Source organism: Hypomesus nipponensis, chromosome 23 (genome assembly GCF_054491055.1).
Source record: "Hypomesus nipponensis isolate SF chromosome 23, ASM5449105v1, whole genome shotgun sequence".
In the NCBI taxonomy this organism is placed as follows: domain Eukaryota; kingdom Metazoa; phylum Chordata; class Actinopteri; order Osmeriformes; family Osmeridae; genus Hypomesus; species Hypomesus nipponensis.
In genome coordinates this window covers 668,715-693,566 of record NC_140383.1, presented here as the reverse complement: position 1 = coordinate 693,566, position 24,852 = coordinate 668,715, and the positions used below count along the sequence as shown (strand labels likewise).

The 24,852-nt window shown below is 45.1% G+C and overlaps 1 protein-coding gene across 2 annotated transcripts in view; it reads right to left on the bottom strand.

The window, feature by feature from the left end:
* Window positions 1-1,238: 1,238 nt before the first annotated feature.
* Window positions 1,239-24,852, bottom strand: part of col18a1a (collagen type XVIII alpha 1 chain a) — a 32,576-nt gene continuing 8,962 nt past the window's right edge. For both annotated transcript variants that reach the window (XM_084689103.1, XM_084689102.1), the window contains exons 2-42: window positions 23,034-23,575; window positions 21,132-21,215; window positions 20,432-20,479; window positions 19,970-20,026; window positions 16,927-17,005; window positions 15,774-15,895; window positions 15,533-15,559; window positions 15,064-15,270; window positions 14,425-14,451; window positions 14,232-14,294; window positions 13,827-13,910; window positions 13,552-13,602; window positions 12,956-13,084; window positions 12,644-12,706; window positions 12,137-12,181; window positions 10,767-10,898; window positions 10,464-10,532; window positions 10,120-10,146; window positions 9,890-9,988; window positions 9,751-9,786; window positions 9,208-9,297; window positions 8,947-8,979; window positions 8,486-8,521; window positions 8,321-8,380; window positions 8,056-8,133; window positions 7,816-7,851; window positions 7,581-7,634; window positions 7,109-7,180; window positions 6,812-6,877; window positions 6,676-6,706; window positions 6,226-6,279; window positions 6,073-6,107; window positions 5,697-5,828; window positions 5,301-5,460; window positions 5,120-5,184; window positions 4,770-4,898; window positions 4,613-4,645; window positions 4,062-4,406; window positions 3,512-3,709; window positions 3,007-3,122; window positions 1,239-2,704 (exon numbers count right to left, since the gene is read on the bottom strand). In XM_084689103.1, coding sequence (XP_084545229.1) covers window positions 2,491-2,704; window positions 3,007-3,122; window positions 3,512-3,709; window positions 4,062-4,406; window positions 4,613-4,645; window positions 4,770-4,898; window positions 5,120-5,184; window positions 5,301-5,460; window positions 5,697-5,828; window positions 6,073-6,107; window positions 6,226-6,279; window positions 6,676-6,706; window positions 6,812-6,877; window positions 7,109-7,180; window positions 7,581-7,634; window positions 7,816-7,851; window positions 8,056-8,133; window positions 8,321-8,380; window positions 8,486-8,521; window positions 8,947-8,979; window positions 9,208-9,297; window positions 9,751-9,786; window positions 9,890-9,988; window positions 10,120-10,146; window positions 10,464-10,532; window positions 10,767-10,898; window positions 12,137-12,181; window positions 12,644-12,706; window positions 12,956-13,084; window positions 13,552-13,602; window positions 13,827-13,910; window positions 14,232-14,294; window positions 14,425-14,451; window positions 15,064-15,270; window positions 15,533-15,559; window positions 15,774-15,895; window positions 16,927-17,005; window positions 19,970-20,026; window positions 20,432-20,479; window positions 21,132-21,215; window positions 23,034-23,575 — 4,028 coding nt within the window. In that variant the 3' untranslated portion in view covers window positions 1,239-2,490. The remainder of the gene's footprint in view (window positions 2,705-3,006; window positions 3,123-3,511; window positions 3,710-4,061; window positions 4,407-4,612; window positions 4,646-4,769; window positions 4,899-5,119; window positions 5,185-5,300; window positions 5,461-5,696; window positions 5,829-6,072; window positions 6,108-6,225; window positions 6,280-6,675; window positions 6,707-6,811; window positions 6,878-7,108; window positions 7,181-7,580; window positions 7,635-7,815; window positions 7,852-8,055; window positions 8,134-8,320; window positions 8,381-8,485; window positions 8,522-8,946; window positions 8,980-9,207; window positions 9,298-9,750; window positions 9,787-9,889; window positions 9,989-10,119; window positions 10,147-10,463; window positions 10,533-10,766; window positions 10,899-12,136; window positions 12,182-12,643; window positions 12,707-12,955; window positions 13,085-13,551; window positions 13,603-13,826; window positions 13,911-14,231; window positions 14,295-14,424; window positions 14,452-15,063; window positions 15,271-15,532; window positions 15,560-15,773; window positions 15,896-16,926; window positions 17,006-19,969; window positions 20,027-20,431; window positions 20,480-21,131; window positions 21,216-23,033; window positions 23,576-24,852) is intronic.

Below are 24,852 nucleotides of genomic sequence, written 5' to 3'. Positions count from 1 at the left end.
ATTTGAACCCATGTTGCTGTGGTTTAGGCTCTTGTTCTCAACCCACCAGACCACGGGTACTAAATGCCACAGGACAACGTACGTTTTCTTTCTGCTAATGCCAAGTTATAAAACAGAATACTCTGCCTTCTAATCATACATACAAAACAAGTGAAGGTTTGCTGAAGGATTTCTAAGAACTCGTTCACTTTTCTTGAAAATACTTATTTATTTCTGAATTAATGTTTTTGAGTTAAATATCATATATAACAGAAATGTACAGCTTACCGTCTAATAGGGTGGGAATATTTTGGTACCTGACGATTCTATTCCATTCTTGGGGTCACGATTTGATTAAAAATCGATTCACGATTTATTTATTTTTTAATCACATTTCGATTCAATATATGCTTACATATATAAAAAAAAAGTGAATCGATGTGAATCGCGATTCATATGTGAATAGATTTTTTCCCCCACCCATAATATATATATATATATATTTTTTTTTCATCACTAGAAATAGCCTAGCCTTTTCAATAATGTCAACAATTATTGTTTCACAATAGCAAACCTAAGAGGTGTTATAGATTTGTATTGGTGCTGAGGTATAGGTGAATAGTAAAAGCAGGAGACCTACTTAAAGGGGCTTGTGTTCAAGGAACATGTGACAGACACGTTGAGCACCCTTCAGTGATTTGTGTTGGAGGAGCTGGCAAGGCCACCCAGCTGGATCCCATTGAACGGACTATAAACCTCAAAGTGGACAGGCCTTTTGGAGGGAAAGGTGGAGAGGAGAGATGGCAATCTCATCCACAGCGTGTGGATCTGCAATTTAGAGAGTATAGCACACATCTGCATCCAGGAGGTGAACACAGTGGACCACACTATACATTGGACTTAGCGCAAATTCAGTCAGGCAAGATCGGACTCTGCACGCTCTAACCATACAGGTTGTGTCTCACTACACACTCCCCCCAACACACACTCTCTCTCCTCTACCTCAAAGCCTGGGCTGTCATCGGGATTCTGTGTGTGATTAGCCGCTCTCTATCACAGTGCACAGTGACCTCCCTCCTCCATGAGCCTTTCTTACTGCAACCATGCCTTTAAATAGGTTTCTCTCCCTGTTTAGATTGTCCATGCTACCACTGTGTACTACTGAAGACATTTTAAAGATGTCAGACATATGCCAAGTTAACTGAAAGGGACAACTGTCTCTGTAATGTAATCCCAATTATGTGTAATTATTTCATGGATGAAAAACAAATCATTTATTCAGTGCCTGGGAAAAATGGTTCAGCACATATTGGTTACAAAGAGAATGGATATCCACAAGTTCATACATGTCCAGTCACAACAACAGTAGCACTAGTGCCAAGTTAATGTCTACTTTTGAGTCTACTGCAAAGAGTCATAAATTACATCTGGTTTCCACAAACATCAGTCAGCAGTCACTCAAAAAAGAATCAGCATCAAATTAAACAGATTTATCAACAGGAAATGTTTCCTATTAACAGGGACATTGACCTTTTCAATCAATTTTGTCTGAGCCTCAATTTAGATGGAGACTTAAGAGACTTGTCTTATATGGTTTTGGATGAATACTGTGGGTTTAGTATATTGTAAGTAATGTCCAAATAGGAGATGAGATTTCAGTGCTCAGAAAATTGTGATATGAAACGTTTTTTCTTTTATATATATATATATATTATATACTGGGTAAACAAAATCATGTATCACATTTATACATCTGTGACACAACACTTAGAATAACAGTATTTAATATTCCACAAGTTATTTTTGACCAAATACAAATTTCAAGAGAACGTTTAACATTCTATCTTGCTAGAATGCGTAAATGTTTAGAAAGAATCTTCTGTGGAAAAAGTGCCAACTACAATATGGATCAGGGTATTTTGTCATTTCTTTACTCAAATCAAATCCTATGCCCTCACCAATTCATTAAAAAATAAATACCTATTTTCTTTATTTGTAAAATAATATTTAAAAGTTGTTGTAACCCTTAGTAACCCACAATCCTTAAATGGAAATAAAAGTGAAAATTATACGCAAAAATTTGAGCTACAACTGGTTGAATATACCAAATTCAAAGACTGTTTGTAAAAGTAAAAACATGAATATAACCAAACAACAATAAACATCACAATAAACAACACATATACAAGTTTTTTTTTTTATGGATACAATTTAAAAACACTCACTGTTCTCCACTTGTTCAACCCCAGGGAAAAATATGTGCCAATGCTCCAAAATAAGAAGAAATGCTTTTCTGTTCGACCCGCCTCTTTGGCATCATATGGAAAGGTGGAGTAGACATTGGGAAGCTTCTCTACCGGGCGAGAGCCATTAACACAGTTCGTCGTACAATACGTGTTCAGGGCAGCTTTTCATGGACCAAAAAAAAAAAAAAAAAAAAGGTCACAAAAAGGCCAATTTGGACCAGTTGTATTGCATATTCTAGAGCCCTCCACCTTTCTTCTGCCTCGCTTATTTTTTGGAGTGGGTGATGTAGCTGTTCTCGATGCAGAGGACGATGTAGGCGCTGGAGCAGCCGCTGGGCGTCTGCTGGAGGAGCTGCTGGGTGTGCAGGGATGAGGCCAGGCCTGACACGGCTCGCTCACCAGCCCGCCACGTCTCACAGTAGTTGTCGGGCTGGCGGTGACCCTGGAGGCTGGAGCCGTGCCAGATCAGCTTCTCTGGCCTGGAAACCACACGTGAAATCAACTTTCATTTAGGTTATTTTTTCTTAATTTTTCTGATGCCTCAGTTTCCTGGTTATGCGTATTTACTTGATGTGTCTATTGTTTTATATTTGTTGCCGCAAATTAAATGTTGAGCCTCTGAAACATGCTTTCAATTTGACACATTGTTCCATTGTGCATTTAACTATACAATAGGCTAGGCCTGACTGACTGTACTCTGGTAATTACACTGTTCGGTTATTACAACCAGAATGGTGTGAATATTTCCTTTGTCCAGGACGTTGAGGAGATGGACACTCACCATGCACTGTCCCTGAGGATGTCTCTGCCATCAAATGAGTAGATGGGCGCGCTGTCCTTCATCCGGCTTGTGGTTTGGCTGAAGAGAGACTCCCAGCTGTTGAACAGCACTTGGTCCTGGAAGACACAGAGAAGCAGGAGAGGTTAAACACAACTAATCATGTATGAACTTTCCCTTTCCATCTCCCTCTTAATCTCGTTTAAAGCATTCATTTTAAAGTATTTTGAATTGCATGAACCACTGCACGCTGCTTTAAATGTTCTGAATATTTTTGGTCAATTATAAAGATCTTGATTCAGTGGACTGAATTGAGAAAGAGACATTGATTTTGGAATGTAAAAGCTAATTTCAGGAACCATATTCCCAAACCATTTGGGAATTAGCTTCCACACAAAATACTAATTAATATGCATGTAATGTTTTAGAAGAATTCCAGATTCTTCTATGTGCTTCATAAAAAAATGGCAACTCTTTCAAATGGCCCTGCAGAGCAGCTCTATAGTACCTTCAGGTTGACAATGGGGAGGTTGTCTCTGTCCGACTTGCGGACGATGCTGTAGAGGTCTTGCAGTTTGGACGACAGGAAGGCCCGGAAGGTTCCCTTCAGGCCCACCGCACGCGCCTGCTGGAAGCACAGGAAGTCGGCCCCGCGGATGCCCCGCATGTTACCCACCTGGGGTGCGTTCAGGGCAATCAGGTGCAGCTGGGGGGCAGAGGGAGAAAGGTGTTACACAAGGGACATGTTGCAGTTAGAGGCTGGAAGATATCCTGTCCCCACCTTTCATTTTCTTAAGACTGGAGATGCTTTTGCGTGATGGTTCTCGCACCTAATGTGTGACTTGCTGTTGCATAGTTTTGGTTGTTTGGCCAATATAAAACCCCTACACATTGAAGCAAATGTACCAAGTGAGAAAGCTCCTTTACTGTATTCTCTAAATAGAGCGATCTAGAGCTATCTTTATGCAAATTATCTCTAAATAAAGCTATCTTTTTAGAGATAATAGCTTGGCTAGTTCATCTTTTTGAATGACGATGACAGATGACTCTATACTCACTCCGGGCCCTGAAGTGTGCACGTGGCCAGCCGGCTGGGGAACGGGGGGACTAGGTCGGCGCTGGGGTGTCACTGGGTACCGGCTCTCTGGTTGAACTGGGTTGTAGCGCCCATCAGTCTGAGGGGGGTACCTGGGGTCTGGGAACCTGGGGTCGTACTGAGGGGGGTATCTGGGGTCTGGCTGGGCGGGGCGGGGGACCTCCACGGGCTGGCGAGGGGGAGGCTCAATGGGGCGTGTGGCGTCCCCGCCCTGGGAGTAGTGCTCGGCCCCGTTGTTGGGCGACTGGTCCTGGGACTGGGGGTACAGGACCACCGGAGGGGGCTGGACTGCTGCTACCTCGTTGTCCTGCAGATCCAGACAGACATGAGATGGTTTAACACATTTAACACTATCGCACCTCTGGGGTTGAACAGTGAGTGTACTGGAGTCTGACTATTATCTGGCAGGTTTAACCCCACTTTGTTCAGCGTTATACATTTTTTGGAATGACAATACGTTTCCTTATCTCTCTCCCAACTTGTGAAATGTTTTTAAATTCATTCTAAACTTACCAGATCTCTGTAAAAAGGACTGTAGTCACCAAGCTGAAAAAAAGAATCCAATCCAATAAATCAAAATAATCCATTTTTAAAATGTTACTTTTTACTTTTTACAACACACAATTTATTGTAGCCTTGGCCTCGACACAAACATATCAGCTATCCGTACCAGGACTTGTCTGAAGCCTTCACGGACTCTGATGTAGAGGTCGGTCTTGTCCACAATGTAGATGAGGGTGCCTTCAGCCTGTCTCCTGGCAGTAGCCATCATAAGGTCGTACGACCTCAAGACTGTCACCTAGGGAAAGAAAACACATTCTTTATAAACAAATGTAACCTGACCAACAGCCAATGATGCTGAAAGTCCAGTGCAAGGGCCAACCCTTCCCTCCAGTGGGAGATTCCTCCAGTCTCATCTCTCTAGCGTCAGCTGGCAGCTCAGGATCAATGCATCAGTTGACCGAATGAATGAAGTCAAAATCTTGACTTGTCAATTTTGTGTTAATGTAGAGAGCTTACCCCTGAGGAGTGACCGGGATGGCCAGGGGTCCCGGGGGGCCCTGGAGGGCCAGGAATACTGATGGCTGCAGAAAGAAAAGGTATGTCTAAGGACGGCAGTGATCATGTAGTTACATCTCTTTCTAAGATGGCATCAGACATCAGACTGTTATGCAGTGTCCAGACTGGACTCCTGACTCACGGTGGTTGGGCCTGTAGGCTCCTGGGAGGGAGGGGGATCCCGGAGGCCCAGGGGGGCCCGGGGAGCCAGGGTTTCCAGGCCGCCCGTCGTACCCAATCCCTGGAGACCCTGGGGGGCCCTGGGGGCCAGGGGGGCCTCTGATGGAGTCTCCTTTTGGACCCTTGGGGAGAACAGGAGGGAAACCTTAATGCAGTTTTGCCATTGATGTCATTTGAAAAAAACTGCACTAGGTAATTGCATGCTAATGCAACATGGCTTGTTTATGTCACCAGAACCCATATGCCCAAACAAAACCATACAAAGATGTTCAGCAGACATCAGTACCAGTGATTGAATATTTCTCAAAGTTCTGAACATAACAGTGATGACGAAACACTCCTCTGAGCTCTCACTCACTGGCAGGCCTGGGCTTCCGGGAGGTCCTGGCTGTCCTTGTCCCCCGGCGTAGCGAGGGTCGTAATAACCTCCGCCAGGCTCCCCCTTCTCCCCCTTCAGCCCCCCGTCCCCACGCTCTCCCTTCAGCTCGTTCTGCAACAAAACACAACCCTGTTATTCCAAACCCCCTGTCAAGATGGGATGTCTATATACTGGACTATTTAAGGGTCTGAAGTGCAGTTACTGCAGACTGCTTGACTTCAAGCTAGGCCTGGATTTGGATGAATTAGATCTTACGTAATTAATCAAACATGATTTACTGTAAAGGCAATGTGTTGGTGATATTACATCAAATCAAGTGTGCATCTTACTAGATCCAAGATGAGTTATTACTTACCTTAAAACTGTAAATGTCGTAGTTGGAGCCGGTACCTACAAATGAACAAAAGCAACATTGATAACACATAACTGAACAAAAGAAATACTTTGTATTGCATAGATGGACATAACTGAAAGTGGGACAAGTGTGAGGTGTAGAGATGTACTGAACCTGGTGACCCTGGAACACCGGGATTGCCACGGTCACCCTTCTCCCCCTTTGTTGCTACAGAAAACAACAAGAAACATAAGAAAACTCTACATACACTGTTGAGATTCAAATACTCTCTTGGATGTAGCTGTACAAACCCTCTCACTTTTAAATCTACCCATCCTTTTTGATAGCGGTGTCAGGAATATTTCGTGTTTTATCTGCAAATTCCCCAAATCCATGTGGTATAGATGCCTAATCTCTTGACAATAGATTGAGCATTAAGCTATCTTTCCTCCATGATAGCTAGATCAACAGAACTGCTTATTTCTCAAGAGGTACTTTAGGACGTTAAAATCTTCTGTTGACTGCTAGGTATTCACATCAGGTCAGAATTTAATCTTCCGCTTCAGGAAGTTCTGTCCAAGGGAATTGTCTTTGATGTAAAAACAGCTATCTGTCGGGCTGTACCTGGATAGTTTCTGGAGACGTCGTCGTATCTCTAAAAGAAGTGGGGAAAAGGACATTGTCAGGGGGCTTTTTTTCCTGAGGTAAAAGAACAAACAACATGTCACTGTGACAGTGTTTAAGATGTGTAGGAGCGTACGTTGAAGCGGTCGAGGGAGACGGGAGGTCCAGGAGGACCAGGAGGACCAGGCGGGCCTGGGACACCCTGCACACGAGGGGAAAGCTTCACTATACAACACAGGCTTTAGTAACAAATATACTGAACCCAAATCCATGAAAGGTACCATACAGGAAGAGATTTAAATCATGTCTTGATTGTTGTGTCACCACTGTATGAGTATTACATATTCTGTTGGCTAATGGTAGTGTTGAATTTGGTCGAACACTGTTCAAAAAGACAGCCTTATTCTGTGTGAACGTATTAAAGCTGACTTACTGGGTAGCCAAAGCCAGCACCTGAAGATGGCTCTCCTTTTTCACCTTTGTATCCATTTACACCCGGGCGACCCTGCGGTGGAGAGATAATAGTCTGTTTCTTTTCAAAGAAACTGAAATGATACACTTCAGAAAAAACTATTTGTCTCCCAATGCCCTCACATCAAGTTGCTCAACTTAGCTGTTGTTTTGCTCTCCAAAGTGTTTGTTTACACCACAGGGTAATGATAGGTACCATGTTTCTAAAACACTTGACTTTTTTCACACCTGTAACTAGACACAACATCTATTCCACACCAATTACAGCAGGTGCTGTGGTGACCACATGAATACAGGTAATGACACCACCGTCAGGGAAAGGACCGGCTTTGGAATTGGCCAATGACAAGGAAACTTTGACCAATTATTGTGTTGCTGTTGAGAGCATCCTGCAACTGCCAGATGGGAGAACATAACGTTGTGGTAGTACTCACAGGTCTCCCAGGCATTCCTATTTCACCTTTTGGACCAGCAGGGCCATATGGACCCTGTTAAAGAAAAAACAACAAACAAAAAGTACCAGAATACCAGAAAGTCAATGATGAGGTTACCGATTTTAACCTGTCTGAATTAGTTAAGATGGGTAATATGACATCGTCTCTAAAAACAATAACTGTCAACCTCTCTTTTCTTGCATCTGTGTAAATATTTTGATGTATGCATACTTACAGTGGGTCCAACTGGTCCTGGAGGGCCTCTCTCGCCCTGCAGAGAGAGAGAGAGAGAGAGAGAGAGAGGGAGAGAGAGAGAGACAGGGAGAGAGAGAGAGAGAGAGAGACGGGGAGAGAGAGACAGGGAGAGAGAGAGAGAGACGGGGAGAGAGAGACAGGGAGAGAGAAAGAGAGTTGATTAACACCACACACAGGCACTCAGGTAGGGAAATCCATCCAGACTGTGGTGTGGACTCACCTTGTCACCCAGCATTCCTCCCAGGTACTGTGGGTTTCCATCAGGTCCGATGATCAAGCCGGGCTCACCCTTCTCCCCCTGGCAGGAGGACGGAGAAACAAAACGATTTAAATTCAACAAAGAAACAATCCATGAGAAACAATAACTTCACACTAGAATTAATCTGTTAAGTTGAAGTTCTCAGTCACATTGTTTCCTTAATGACAGCTGATAGAAGCCTAATGACAGTCAGACATGTATGAAACGATGAGGCCAGGTTCCAGACCTTAACTCCGTATCCTGGCAGGCCTGCGTCCCCCTGGTCCCCTTTTGGCCCTATAGGGCCCTGGAGATGACATCCAAACGGTTTGAATATGAAATGATGTTTATATGAAAGGTTTGAATAACAACGCTAAAAACAACATGTAAGGAAATGACCTCATTGACTTACAGGGAATCCAGCTTGGCCGGGTAAACCAGGTCCACCCTGAATATATTAATATTTTAATATAAAATATTAATTAGATGATGTTGTTAATCATGTAATAAGACAATTACACATGTATGTAATGTAATGAAAGGCTAAGTAGTGGATAGTTTTCTCCACAGTGACACACCAATACATGACAGCAGATGTTTGGCGGTCATCTTGATTCATGGTTTACAGTTCGATCATCTATGTTTTCATCATCAGCCATGGTTTCATATAATTTTGTCAAGGTCACAGACTAATCTCCATTGCAATAAAAGCCATTAAATTGTTGGAGTCCTTTCAAAAAAAGTTCTTTTGGAATAATTACAGCAATTGATCCATTAAGGAGACATGTGAGCTAGCAATATAAACAGACTGAGGAGGATGTGCAGCTGTACAGGATATCTGTATTAACATTTCAGAAAACTAGAAACATTTACCTGAGGTCCAACACTCCCAGCGACACCATCGTACTGTAGAAAAACAGTCAGGTTTTGCACTCTATTAATAAACAGAACAGCTAGATAAAATTGTGTTGGAATTATTTTTAGTGCTTGCTTCTGTCTGTCTGTAGTGTGAATGTTTCATCATTTCAAGGGCCAGAGCTTTAACACGCAGTGGCTTTCCAAATCCTTTATTGAGGGCCACAGATCTTTAAAGGTGACCACGGATCACAATGTTGTTGCTGTGTTGAGACTCACACTGCCTGAGGTCTGGTAGATGATCTGTCCTGGAGGACCGGGCGGGCCGGGCGGCCCTGGATGTCCAGTCCCATCTTGACCAGCTTCTCCCTAAAGCACAACATACCCAGGGTTACCCAATGTACCCAGGGTTACCCAACATACCCAGGGTTACCCAACGTACCCAGGGTTACCCAACGTACCCAGGGTTACCCAACGTACCCAGGGTTACCCAACGTACCCAGGGTTACCCAACGTACCCAGGGTTACCCAACATACCCAGGGTTACCCAACGTACCCAGGGTTACCCAACGTACCCAGGGTTACCCAACGTACCCAGGGTTACCCAACGTACCCAGGGTTACCCAACGTACCCAGGGTTACCCAACGTACCCAGGGTTACCCAACGTACCCAGGGTTACCCAAAATACAAGGGGTGCAAAGGGAGGACAAATGGCAGAAACACCTCCTGGTATGTTTCTGGGAATTTTCAAACTGTAGGCATCCGTTGAAACATTTAACAAGGAACATTTTAATTCCATTGGAAATTGTTTGTGTACTCACTCGTTCGCCTTTGTCGCCATGGTCACCTTTTGATCCCTTGAAAATGAAATAGGAAGCAGACTTAGTCAGGGAAAGACTTGCGTTGTAACAGTGAAAGTCAGTAGGTTGTGCCTGCTGTGTCAGAGTCAGCAGTGGGTACCTGAGGTCCAGGGAAGCCGTCCAGACCAGGCCGGCCGTCTCGTCCTACAGACCCCTCACTTCCCTTCTGACCAGGAAACCCAGGCAAACCAGACTTGCCCTAGTGGAAGATTAACACCAACATGTTAACCATATGTAAATATACATTTAAACTGATACGCTTTTGCTTGAGAATGTACATTAGAGATAAATAATTGTAGGATATTGAGATAATAATAATGCAACACTTACTGGCAGTCCAGGTACACCAGGAGGACCCTGAAAGTAAAAACATATCTTTAAGAACAACCCCTGTTTTTCTAATTAAATACATTAACAACTGATCTACATTAACAGCAGATCTACACTAACAGCAGATCTACATTAACAGCAGATCTACCATCAACAGTAGATATACAGTACATTGACAGCAGATCTACTCTAACAGCAGATCTACATTAACAGCAGATCTACATTAACAGCAGATCTACATTAACAGCAGATCTACACTAACAGCAGATCTACACTAACAGCAGATCTACACTAACAGCAGATCTACATTAACAGCAGATCTACATTAACAGCTGGTCCCCCACCTGTCTTCCGTCTGGCCCTCTCGCTCCAGGAACACCAATACCAAACCCACCAGAAGCCTCCATATCATCCTACACACACACACACACACACACACACACACACGCACACATGCGTTGTAAGTCACAGCATGTTCACTTTGCACCATAAATGTTTTTGAGAGAACAGATCAACGATTTGATCGTTTTTGCTTACTAAGCTGAAGACTTTTGTCAAGCCCTCTCAGGTTTTGTTTGAGTGAATGTACAGCAATACCACACCACATGAATGGCTTTTCCATCTAAACACCCAACAGCAACACTCACAAAGCCAACACGGAGGCCTCTCCCAGGGGGGCCTGGCGGACCAGGTTGGCCGATGGGTCCCATTGGTCCAGGGAGACCAGCCAATCCGCTCTCTCCTGCTCGGCCAGATGGACCAGGGCTTCCTGATGATCCCTACAGAGAGGTGGAACACCAGGACATTACACACAGCATGTCAAGTTCCTTTACTAAGTTTATACTATTTAGTCATTCCATGCTTCTGTATTGCTCTTTATGGTAGAGGTAACAAGAGGTCGACTGCAGTGTATACAGAATGTTAGGCCACCGTTATCCGCAAACCAGTCTTATCAGTAAGCGTGCGCATGAGTTCTACAGCACCCTCAGATGGTAAAAGCCATGAAAACCATATGAGTCCAGCGAGTAATTCATACAGAAACATCATACATCTGCTTCAATTAGTTGAGTTTCTATTAAGAAAGATCTATTCCCAAGTACAGTGTGACACACTATGGCTCAGGAGGCCCACTCAGGCAAGCTTGGAGGACACAGAACCTCAAGGAGAGCAGGTTTAGGAGACAGGAAGGATGAATAGAGGGAGAGCAGGGTGGAGAGATATGAAAGATAGGAGCTTGGCTAGAGAAAGTAAATATAATCATTAGGGATGCACCAAATCCAGATTTTTGGGGTTCGGCCGAATACCGTATCAACTAGTCAAGATTGGGCCAAATCCAAAACCGAATCCTACACCATCCTCAGTCCATTAACACAGTAAACACATTAATGAAGTAAACAACGTCCACAGCAGTGTATTTATTTATTAATTTATTTTTTACTGTAAAAAAAAAAGAAAAGAAAAAAAAAGAATGGCAACGTTATGCCAGGAAGACAAGTGGGAAAAACTATTTTGACAAATACCATATGCCTATGTTTATCTCAAGATCCAAAATATTAGCCTTTTAGATTTCTTTCGGATGTTTCATCAGCAAATGTTTCATCAGCAATATGTTTTAACAGCGGACATGTTGTGTATTGTTTAGGGTCCTTGCCACCACGAGACAAATCGGCATTGCAAATTGAACATGTAGCTCGACTTCAATCACCTTCTTTTGACAAAGTACTACAAAACAACACTTTTTCTGCACACAAGTTCCATTTTCACTTTCTCTCAGCCTACTGCATTGAACGCTCCACCTACGTGAACACCTTCCCGTAATCAACGGTGGCATCATTATGTCGACCAGCGCAGTGCAAGCGTAGTACAAGCGAAGGGTTCAGTGAAAAAATTCTAAGGTTAAGTCGGTGCATCCCTAATAATAATGTAAGGTTGGAGTGGAAGTCTGACCAATACTTTGTAAGACATTTTTGTGTAAAGGCTGACAATGTGTCTTCAAACCAAATGTGTAAATCCCCACCTTCTGCCCCACTGCTCCTGGAAGGCCCAGCTCCCCTGGATCCCCCTGAAGAAGAGGATGTTTAGTAATATTACTGATCAGATTCAAGGGTTCAAACCCTGGAAAAGTTTTTGTAGGAGTTACAACTGTAGTCATACACCCCGATGAGCCAAAACAGTATGGCTTGCTATTCTCTGTGGGCCACCTAAACAGGGCCCACACACCGAGGCAAGACTCAACAAGACCTTGAATAGTGTCCTGAGGTATCTGGCACCAAGACATTGACAGCAGATCCTTTAAGTCATGTTTTAGACTAGTCAATCCAGCACATAAGATGCTCAATTGTATTGAGATCTGGGAATAAGGGAGGGCAACGGCCTTGAGCACACCTACAACCGAACCTTTTTTCGGTTAACTACTGGAAATTAAGAAATTCTATCTGCTTAGATTTTAGTGACAAAAGTTATTAGGACATGACTTGAAAAGCAATTAAAGGAATGAATTGAAGAGTCGTGTCTGAGTGGTTACCTTCTCGCCCTTGGTTCCTACAGCCCCTGGACGGCCATCCATACCAGGCTTGCCAGGCAGACCCTGGAAACAAACAGTTTTGATTTGGTTGAAGTTCAGGTCAGATTGGTGTGATGTCAATCAGAGCAAAGACTGAAGAAATTGCACTCAACATTGACTGTCTGGGTTAGTGAGTGTCTGGGTTAGTGAGTGTCTGGGTTAGTGAGTGTCTGGGTTAGTGAGTGTCTGGGTTAGCGACTGTCTGGGTTAGCGACTGTCTGGGTTAGCGACTGTCTGGGTTAGTGCACAGATACGATAACTGTGTGAATCTACCGGTTGACCGGGCGCTCCGTCCTGTCCGGGGGGCCCTTGGGCTCCGAATGATGCAGGTCCATCTGAGTCCTTAGAGAGGGTGCCGGGGGGGCCAGGGGGGCCGGGGGGGCCAGGTAAGCCAGGGAGCCCCTGCGTGACACACACATCTGCATTAATCAGCTGATACACTCGTATGGAAGCAGTTTTAGGTAACACATCTATGATGGACAAGGTGAAGGAGTATTGATCTCAGCAACGTCATTTTGTGTACACGTGTGCCTATACTTTAGGATGCAGATGATCCCATTTTGATATGTGAAGACCTTCGCTAAATAGGAATGTACCAAATCTGAATCGGATGAAATACTTGTTGAAAGTAAATACATCAGCTGAATCACTTCCTAACTCCAATAAATATCCCATGAAGACCCTCTGTAGTTTGATGTTTGGTCAGCAGGATGCATTAATCGTTTGTGTCTGTGCTTGTTTATACAGGTGTGCTAGGCCCTTCAACAGCTGAACCAACAGCAATCAGGCAACTTTCGGTGTGACCTTGAGGGAAAAGAGGGGGGGCAGGAGGGAGGCGGGGGGATAACGCTAAAAGAAAGTTGACCCACCCGAATAGATTCCAAGTCAGGGAAGCCAGATCCTTCCATATCCACAAATGTCTGAAAAAGTAGAACATTTTCATTTCAAGAGACATCATAATCACCACTAAGATGCATACTCACATTTGGGTACCAAGGATCAAGCTTTGCAGTCACAACTTCAAGACTGACCTTTTACTCCTCCAAACCAACTTCACTACTGTCACCAAGTCCAATGACACTTCCAAAGTTGTTTGTAGATTGACAAAATATTGATAAAACAACATGGCGGGATGTAAACTCACGGGCCGGTCGTGTCTGGACACAGAGGGGGGGCCGGGAGGTCCTGGGGGCCCCCTCAGGCCTGGCTGCCCCTCTCCTCGCTCGCCCTGCGGAACAGACGCAAGAAAGATCCACTTACACACACACACACACACCATGATGGCTCAGGTTGGTTCAGGAGCAGTTCTATGGGCGTATTTAAAGCCTTCTGTGAAAAAGTAGCGGATCTGTGGTGCTCTTGGATTGGTTAGATGGTAGAAACCTGACCAATCAGGGGGTAGATGGGACCACCACTGGTTAGATCTACCTAGGCTTAAATCTGCAATAATCAAGTCCTTTCAGATCTCTTTTGAGGCCAAGGGTTGTGATCTGTGTTTGTAGGGTCTTGTCCGTCTCCCATCTCCATTAAACGTGTTGTGATGTTGTACCTTGTCTCCTTTGGCTCCTGTGCTTCCTGGGGTTCCTGGGAACCCTGGCGGCCCAACTGCACCCTGGGTAAAGCAGGCAGACATTTCAGAACTAACCATCCACACACACACACAACACTATCACTTAGGTCACTGCCAAATATACCAAATATAAATGCTTTCATGTTGAATCTGTCTCTTGACAGGAACTTACTGCATTCCCATCCTCTCCAGGATCACCCTGCAAACAGAGTGACAGTGAGGAAAAGCTGACAAGATCTAATCTTTGCAAACAAACTTCATAGCTATTTTAAATTGAAGAGTAGGAACATGGGTAAAACCATGTGCTACTATCCAGTTGATCTGCAATGTCAACATCACATGATGACAGAGGGGTGAGGACATCACATGATGACAGAGGGGTGAGGACATCACATGATGACAGAGGGGTGAGGACATCACATGATGACAGAGGGGTGAGGACATCACATGATGACAGAGGGGTGAGGACATCACATGATGACAGAGGGGTGAGGACATCACATGATGACAGAGGGGTGAGGACATCACATGATGACAGAGGGGTGAGGACATCACATGATGACAGAGGGGTGAGGACATCACATGATGACAGAGGGGTGAGGACATCACATGATGACAGAGGGGTGAGGACATCACATGATGACAGAGGGGTGAGGACATCACATGATGACAGAGGGGTGAGGACATCACATGATGACAGAGGGGTGAGGACATCACATGATGACAGAGGGGTGAGGACATCACATGATGACAGAGGGGTGAGGACATCACATGATGACAGAGGGGTGAGGACATCACATGATCTACTCACAGGCTCCCCGTCCGCTCCTGCAGGCCCAGCGGGGCCGGGGCGGCCAGGGGGTCCCGCCGGTCCTTGGCCACCCCCCACAGTCCTCACCCTGGAGCCGTCCTCCCTCTCCACCAGCTCTGTGGTGGGCCCCGGGGGCCCGGGGGGGCCTGGGGGCCCGGCAGGACCAGGGTCCCCCTTTGGTCCAGAGTAGCCGAAGCCGGCTTTACCCTGAGGATGAAAACACAGGGGTCCATCAGGAGGTAACAGAACCCGACTGCAAGGATCAGTTGTTTTCCAAATAAAGAAAGAAAACACTTTACTTTTATTACAGTTTTTATTACCGCTGCTAATGCACCGCTGCTAATGCACCGCTGCTAATGCACCGCTGCTAATGCACCGCTGCTAATGCACCGCTGCTAATGCACCGCTGCTAATGCACCGCTGCTAATGCACTAGAGTGAAGTGTGATTGAATAGAGGAGCAAACATACCTTCATCCCTTTTTCTCCAGGTTCACCCTGAAACAAGAGCAGGCTCATGTCAGCCCGTGATATACTGTAAATAACAGCTGTCATGACAGAAACCATCAATAACCCTCCCACAGGCTGTGTTCTGAGCCTCTCATGATAACACTATCCAGAGCAGGAAACCTGTACTCTATAGCTTGAGAATGTGTTCTAGTGGGTCCCTATTGACAATTTGACCAAAAACAGTCTTTCCAAAATACCTCACCTTCTCTACGCTTGTGCCCCCTCGAGCACTTGAGCCAGACCCTGAGTCTCCCTTGGGCCCCAGCTGACCCCGGTCTCCCTTCTCTCCTTGGTCCCCCTTCTCCCCCTTCGCCCATCCAGCACCTGGAACACAATGGATGAACAAAGTTATTACTCTTCGTGAAAAGATGTTTTGAAAAATGATGAACGGCTGCATCCCTTATCCTGGCCCACATGCATCCCCTGCAGCCAGGCGGAGGAGGAAATGACTTTTTCATTTGTTTGAGAGGGCTTTGGACTGTCCCCCACTGTCATTTATAGGGCTCTGACTAGGTTTAGAGGTTAACCTCGTGGATGGATGCACAATCTTACGCCATTATGCTCTCCCACCCAGATCTCTCCTTTTGCATCCAGGTTTGACCTGGACCTCCTGATGTGTGATCATACTCTTCACCATGCAGACAGATCCAACAGAATTGCCCATACGCTTTGCATACACCCATGACCACGCATGTCTGGCATGCCCCGTTAACCTCAACAAGCAGCCCCGAGGACCCGGAAATCTGGTCCTGTCTGCAATGCCATGTATTGGGACAATGATTTTTGTTGAATTATAATTTAAATAAGCGTAATGCCATTACATCAAGACTGCACTACAGTAGGCACAGAGGGTGAAGTGTGTGCTATTCATGAATGAAATCTGTTTTACATGTGCAGTAACATTGTAATGATCAACATAAAACATTATGCTTTTTCAGTTGACATCTGTATAACCCATTCAAAGTTAAATGTTGCATGTATTCCATGCTGATGTCAATTCAGTGTGCTCCAAACCAGTGACATCAAACAAAATCATTTGAGGATCACAGCTGTAGTCATATTCCATCCACCAGGTGGAGACACTTTACTACACTTTCTCACAGTACAGCTACTTTCAAAACCAAGGCTTGAAAACAATAACTCTTAACAAATCCTACTTTCCAATCAGATATCCACCATTTGACCACTGTGTCGAATTCTGTTGTTGGAACTATTGCATCAGGTACAGGTGGAGGAGGCAGGTGTCTGACTGAGGTGGAGGCAGAGGCAGGTGTCTATCTGAGGTGGAGGCAGAGGCAGGTGTTTGTCTGAGGTGGAGGCAGAGGCAGGTGTTTGTCTGAGGTGGAGGGGTTCACCTGTCTCTGTCTTTGTGGGACCCTCTTGTTTCTTGGTCACAGGTGGCTGCTGGATTGGTCGGGAAGATGGAGGTGTGGTCTGTCAAAACATGGAACCCCAAGCTTGCACATCAGGTACTAAAGCACACTTAATAAGTTAGTTGTTAAAAAAAAAAAGCAAAAGTAATTTTTCTATTTGGAATTCACAGGGTAGTGGACGAACCAGGAATGAGTACACTGCCCTGTACTTCAGTATGACTGAATATGTGTGCGTATACAGACATCTATATACTGCTACTTTACATATTTCTTTCTTGTAGACACCATATTTTAGAACAGAACACAAGCATAGAATGCCCCTGTATTTGAAGGGACCTATGCTTCCATTTAAACAGTACTGTTTTATGAGCTGTAAATCTGGTAATGGTTGGCTGGCCTAAATAAAGATGAGTCTGGCATAAACAAATGAACACCCATGACCTAGCACACACACAGTGTCTTTGTCTGCTGTGTGGGACTGGAGCTGTGATAGCAGAGGCAGGTGTGTGTGTTTTAGAAAACAGTCCAGCTGAGGTGGGGATCCAGAGTAGTCGTCTGCTGTCAGTCAGAAGCACAGCAGGAGTACATGTATCCCTGTGAGGGAAACTGACAGTTTTTTTAAGACCCAAAATAATGATTGGCTAATACGAATGGGACATGCAATTTTTTAATGCATTAGACTGCATAAAAAAACAACAACCAAACCTTCAACACTACACATGCTAGTTCCTTTACTGTTCCATTGTATAAATGCCACAGCAGTATGTTTCCAACTGTATAGGAGAACCTGTATTTAGCACAGAGAAGAGGGGGTCACAACCCCCCCTCCAGATACGCACCGCTGAACCAGCAGATAACAGGTGTCAAACTCCTGAAAGGGTGGGGGCATACGTCCTCAGATTTCAAGTGACAACAGTTAGCGGTACGAGTATCCTTCAACCTTCCTCCCCTTCTCACTCCTTGAATCTCCAACTTCCCCAGTTAACGCAGACCTCACCAGAGAGGAGGCAGTCTGAGGGGAGGCAGTCTGAGAGGAGGCAGTCTGAGGGGAGGCAGTCTGAGAAGAGGCAGTCTGAGAAGAGGCAGTCTGAGAGGAGGCAGTGTGAGGCTCTCAGGGCCCCTGCTGCCCAGCAGGGCTCTCAGATCAGGAGGGACACGTATGGCTGGAGGAATGTGCTCTGTTTAGAGGTCCCACTCTAGGGGTCAAGGCAAAGTGGAGGCAGTGTGTGTGTACGTGTGTGTACGTGTCTGTGCACGCCCAGTCTGCATCTGACCATGTGAGTGTGTGTGTGTGTAAAGATAAGGATGTCCTGCCAAACATCTGCCATCACCAGAGCAGGACAGGCTACCCTGCAGGAGGCTGTTAGACTGCCAGCCCTGGGGCGAGAGAGAGAGAGAGAGAGACACCATGAAACCCTAACCTCTCCTTCTCTACAAACGACATTGTCTTGAATATAAGACCTTGTACTGCCTACTAGGGGGGCGGGAGGAGGGAGAAGTTTATCACTGTTGGAATCATTTACTTGTTGCCTCTGTGGTCAAACATTCTCCCCCCTGTTGGTCCTGGGACTGACTACAGTATGTGAGGAATCTGACTAGTGCTTAATGAGCTGATGGGTCTACCAGACCCCTCATGCACTCCCACTCACGTCCGTTATGGCTGGGGAAAACGGAGGACCTTAAGAGCTCCCAGGGGGTTGGGAGGGGAGGGGATGATGGATTTTAGAAGGAGGCTTTCTTAGCAATTTACAGAGATGGACACTTCATAACTTGTAAATGCTTTGTAAAATGAAAACATGTTGCACCCCATTTTGCACACAGCATACAAAGTTGTGATTTTACTGAATGAACATCTGGCAAATTGTAAGGTCACTATCCGGTGAGGTACGTGATGAATGTACCTCATGACATGAAATACAAAGTCTACTGACTTTACTGTCACAAAGAGCATCTTAAATGGAGGGAAGTCTACACATATTAGATCTCCCCCTGTGCTCTGCAGAGTGGATTTTTCACTTCACCTACAGCAGCATGATCTCGATGTTACTGAACAATCATGAAAATGGGTTTGGTATGGTGCTGTTTCCAATCAAACAGGATGTTGCATGTGCTTTTGAACAGTATGGATCTAACCAACAGCTTTCCCCAGAACAATTTAAATCACCTCATCATAACACATTCTAATAAATGTGGTAAATTAAATCTGCTACCATGTGGTGTAGCAACAAGCCCATCTCTTCAGCAGGGAGATTGATGGAACCTCAGACTAAACAGGCTACCCAGTGATTACTCACTGCAACCATCAATCAAGATCAATTCCACTTTGACACAATGGAAAGTTCTGGTCCCTGAGACAACCCTCTCCTGGTCTCAGTCAGTACTTGTCCAAGCTTGTGAGGGAGCGAGACGTTGTGAGCGCAGTGACAGGGCAGAGCCGCCTAATCCCGCCTAACACCTGACACGCCTGTGCTGCAGGAAGTGAGCTGCCAGCTGTTTGGAAACATTTTACAAGCGTGTTACATACTAATCAACACTTAATGTGGGGATGGAAAACCCCTGGCATGAAAGACTTTAAAGTCAGTCAATATTCCGATAATCCTCAAAGTGAGAGGGCAGAGAGGAGAGCCTTGCTTCCGGCACCTTCCCCTGCCATGTTTCCCCTCTACAGCTCCCCCCACCAAGAATCATCATCTCCAGTCTCAAATGTTAATACTGATCGAGAAAACAGTCAAGAAACCCAAACAGTCCTGGGAGTGTAATGTGAATCCATGCTTTGTGAATCCATGGCCCAGAGCTTCCATCTGGTTTTCTGGTTTTTCCTCTGGCAAGCCTGGGCATGCTCACATTGGGCTTCTGGGTCACAGGTAGCGCTTCATTTCAGACTACACTCTGTGTGTGTGTGTGTGTGTCTGTGTATGCACAAAAAGAGTCAATGAGTGCAAGAAAGAGAAAATGTTGACCTTTCTAAACGTAAAGGTGTTGTGTGCGGGTGTGTGTGTGCACTGTGACACACAGGAGAACGTACCGTGTCCTCGTTCACCCAACTCCATTCAGCTCCATTCCAGACATATCCTCTTCCAGGCTGTGATGATGAAGGATAGTGAGAGAATTTAGTAGAGTAATTAGAGACTGGACAGGAAGGCACACAAATATTCAGCCGTCAACTCTACAGTGTCTATGTCAACAGATGTTTTAACATCTAATCAATAAAAAAAAAAGAATCAGTCAGTCAACCAAGCACCAGATTTAGGTTGCCTGAAACATCCAGGTTGGATGTTCCCTCTGAACTCTGCAGGTTGTAATGTAACCCAGGGATGTGTGGGTTGAGGAGGAAATGTTATTCACTTATGGTGCATCCGGTCGCACAGAACAATGTTTGGAAATTCCAGAGTTGTCCATAGAGGACATTGATCCTGAGCCTTGTCCTGTACATTGAAAACGTATCTTATAAAATGTAGAAGAAGAACTTTGCAGCCGATGTCCATACCGATGCTGGCTTCGTCTCAATGTCCCCACTTCCACCATCTCCTGAAGCCTGTCAGGAGACACAGAAGGACACTTCAATATTGTCACACTGCAAACCAGGTGAGCTGGCTACAGACAGCAACAATTGCAGTGAAAAGACACCAGAACATTTATCATCTGGTTTATGCAAAACCTATTACTCAAAATGGAGTAGAAAACACATCACACACACACACCAACACATCTCTGTTCTGCTGTGTCACACACACACCAACACATCTCTGTTCTGCTGTGTATTGTACAGGTTGTGTAAACGGATGCCAATTTGAATAACTGTTCTAATAAGGACATAAAAGACATACATAAAAGACCAAATTTAGATGCCGTAGTTTGAAATCTTGTTGACTGATGTTTCTTGCATCTTAACAAGAGCTGGGAACTTCACTATGGCTTTGACTTTGATGATCTACATGTCTGACGCTGGAAGTCTTCTCATAAAATCCACAAGTTCTGTATGCAAGGGTGACTTCATGACTTCTCTTTACTTTGTAATGACCCATCCTAGCAGAACTCGCTCAGAAACAGCCTGGTTTGGTTCAAGCTCTTCCCTGCAGCACTTTGTTCCTGCTCTGCAAGCTGAAGAGCCAGCAGGCTGTGACGTTACACCTGTGTCAGTGGATGAGTGGGCAAATGGGTGACCCCGGGGGTCAGAGTTCACTCACCCCGTCAGAGTCATCCCCGTCCTCGTCGCAGTGTCTCTCAGCCACCTGGGGGTCTCCCACAACCCGCAGCTCCCCGATCACCCCCTGAGAGAACACACACACACACAGATCTAGTAAAGCCAACCTCTACATGTTTGTGGGCATGGTGACAGGCTGGTGGGCATGGTGACAGGCTGTCGACACATCACCATGGCGAAGTACAGTAACCTACCGTCTCCTCTACACCTGAATAAGCCTTCCTCCCATGCACTGATCATCTCACCTGAACACAGATGATCCCAGATCTAACTGATCTCACACTCCCTTTCAAACTTACGTCATTATCTCAGAGTTGACTGTGGCAGTCCCTGCTTCCAGACCATCCCAGGACTGTTACTGTACTCTGAGACTATTAGGATCTCAGTCTGTCACCATCTCCTTCACAGTTCATTCCTATCAATTCATGTCCCCAAAAAACCCACATCGATGTTGTATGCATGTCCATCAAAGAGCACAACCATCTGGGTAATCACACTCGCAGTGTAACCTGATCAGGGCTCCATGTCTCTGATTTGATCACATGATTATATGTCCCAAAATAGCTTTTAAAGCAAGTTCATGAGGACATCATTCTGGGCCGCTGTAACAAGGTTAAACGCAAAGATTTCAGGAGTTCTACAAAGTGGCTTTTGCATAGCTTGTATTTATGCATCTGGGAAGTCCCTATTCATGAATTAGAAAGTGTTACAGTGTGTTCTACATACTGTACTGTTCTATGGAATCCACATTTAGAATCGTCAGTGAATTATTTGAATTGGTTTACATACCATCACTTACAGTAGTAATTCTTGAATCTGTATATATTTACAGCGAAAACTATTAACTAATGTATGCACAATTTATATGCCATTTTAAAAGCATTACTGGACAAAAATATAAGAAGACACATAACTGTCCTCAAGTATATTTTATTCTGTATTACTCCCAGACATAAAAAAGACTAATTAAATTCAAGAATGGAATGTCTATTTTTTATAAACTTGAAAAATGTATGTTTAGTTGCAAATGTTATTCATCAACTCTGATTTGATTTAAATAATGAAATTCACAAGATCATTTTAGAGGAGGGCCAACCAAGAGGTGGTTAAGTGATGAGTGTGGAGTGACCCTCCCACAGAGAAAGAAACTCTTCAGAACTAAATGTCTGACCTCAGGCAAAGACTTGCTGAGATGTATGTTAACATCCCATCTTAGCTGGCTCCTACAGAGATTGCCATCAAAGGCCATCAAAACATTACAACAGAGAGAGATTTTCATCTTGATGACCCATTTTCACTCTACTCCCTGCAACATCTCTGCACACCAGACTGTGTGTAAATGACCTAAAATAGTTTCCTTCTAGACAAAAGTAGTGTCGTAAATACTATTATCTCATGTTGGTTTAAATATAGGGCTCTAGTGCACCTGTCTGCCTCAGAGGTGGGTCTCTGGGGTCAGAGGTCACAGGGTCAGCTGCTGGGGTCAGCAGAGTGGACTGCACCCGACTGTGAGGCGAGGCAATTAGCTTCTGTCAACCTCACAAGGGGTGAGACATTTTATGTTTGAATTTAAAGCAGGCCAATTTGGCAGATGAAATCATCCAGGGGTTCACCCAGGCAGGAAACCGTTTCACATGCCTGGTTTTGGCTGAGACGACAGATTTAACCTTTTTAGAGACTGAAAAAAACTTTCCTTCCTATTCCGACTGAAAAAAACTTTCCTTCCTTTTCCGACTTGTTTCCGATTCCACTTACCCCTGACACCCATGCTGTTCTTTCCCAGGACTTCAGATAAGCAACACTGAACTCAGTTTAGAGTACTTGGTTCAATCACTCCACCAACCTTCCATCTCTACCACAAGACCAGAGAGCCGGCCGTACATACCAGAAACTTGTCCGGGTCAGCCCCCCCAGCCTGGCCCACGAACACCCCCGCCCCGGCCTCCAGCTCCATCTCGTCAGGCGACCTTTCGAACCGCACCACCTGGGGGTCCGAGTCGCAGTTCAGGTAGAAGACGACCTTGTCGTCGCGCACGCTGATGGAGAAACGCGTCCAGGTGTCCCTCAGCGAGGGCACGGCGAAGGTGGCCGCAACGTACGACTCAGTGGAGTCAGGCTCGGTGTAGTAGAGCACCACGTTCTGCTTGCCGCCCTGCACGGCCGACAGCTTAACGCCCACGTACATGATGGCCTGGGAGGCGTCGGTGATGGAGAAGATGATACCTCCTTTGGAGGAGGTGGGCTTCAGGAGGAACAGCAGGGAGAAGTCCCTGTAGAAAGGGCTGGGCAGGTGGGCGCGAGCCAGCTGGCCAGTGTTGGCATCCGGGCCGAAGACGTAGGCAGGGCTCCTGTCCGGCCCTTCGACCCGGGAGATCTCCTCCGGGGGAGGGTCACCAATCAACTGCAGCAGAGACACTCCGCTCTCGTCTGGAGGGGAGGAGAGACAGGAAGTGAGGTCACAGTAACTGTGGAACACAGGATGGGGGTGGGCTGCATGGCAGGATGTGTTAGCAAGAGCTTTATTAGTGTTGTAGGAGGGTGGTCTTCTGGTGAGTTGGGGTGTGTGAGGGGGGAGGGAAAGACTGTCATCATACTGGGTTGTTTTGTGATGTGTGTTTGAGGGCGGAGGGCTTAAAATGGGGCAAGTTTAATGTACTGCATACACTGGAAAATGTGATTCTTTGGCCTTCCCACCAACAGTAAAGGGGGGTCAGATGGTTGAGCGTTTAGGGAGTCGGGCTATTAATCAAAAGGTTGTTGGTTCAATTCCCGGCCGTGCCAAATGACATTGCGTCCTTGGGCAAGGCATTTCACCCTACGTGCCTCTGGGAGAATGTCCCTGTACTTACTGTCAGTCACTCTGGATAAGAGTGTCTGCTAAATGACTAAATATAAATGTAATGTCAAGATTATTTCAGTAAACCACTCTTGATTCCCAGCAAAAAACACTGCTAATGCATTGCTTCACAATGCAAATACTGTACATTCCAACATGACCCCAAAAGAAATATTTCAATGAAAACATTTTATAAAATACCTTGGGATCCTCTTCCGATAGCGAGACTATCAAATTCAAAACAGACCAATTTCTGTTACAGAAGACCCTAAAATAACGTGCTTGTTTATTAAAACTCACTTTTACATTGCCAAAAAGGGCAGAAACAAAAGGCTCTCATGGGAAAAATATGACAAGATGGATCTCACAGACACACTGCAAGGCCTTTAGCCCAAAAAACCCTTGTGAATACATGTTTCTATTAAATCTTGCTTCAGAAAAGTTACATTGTAGGGAGTCAAGCTCTTAGTAACTAGGGGATATGGGGAATTCTATACTAGCCTTTTTTTTTTTTACCTGTGCACTTGCAGATTCCCTGTGTTTCCTGACTAGAGACAGGCAACATAGTTGCACCATAGCAACACACTTTATTGTTATTGAACCTAGTTCAACATCCTACCCTCTTTATTGACTTCAATGTTGTCGATATCTTACCATATAACATAGCAGTTTACATTAATAAATAAACAACGTCTGAAAAACATTTGACAAAGACTTGTATAAAAAATGTTCTGACTTACTATGTCACAAAACAAATGCTGAAAATCCTCAAGATTTTGTGGCATCAGCCAAGTATCCCATTAGAGGACCTGTTGGGTTAAATATCTGCCCTCAGGCACTGGTCACCAGGGTAACTTCAGAGGCGCAG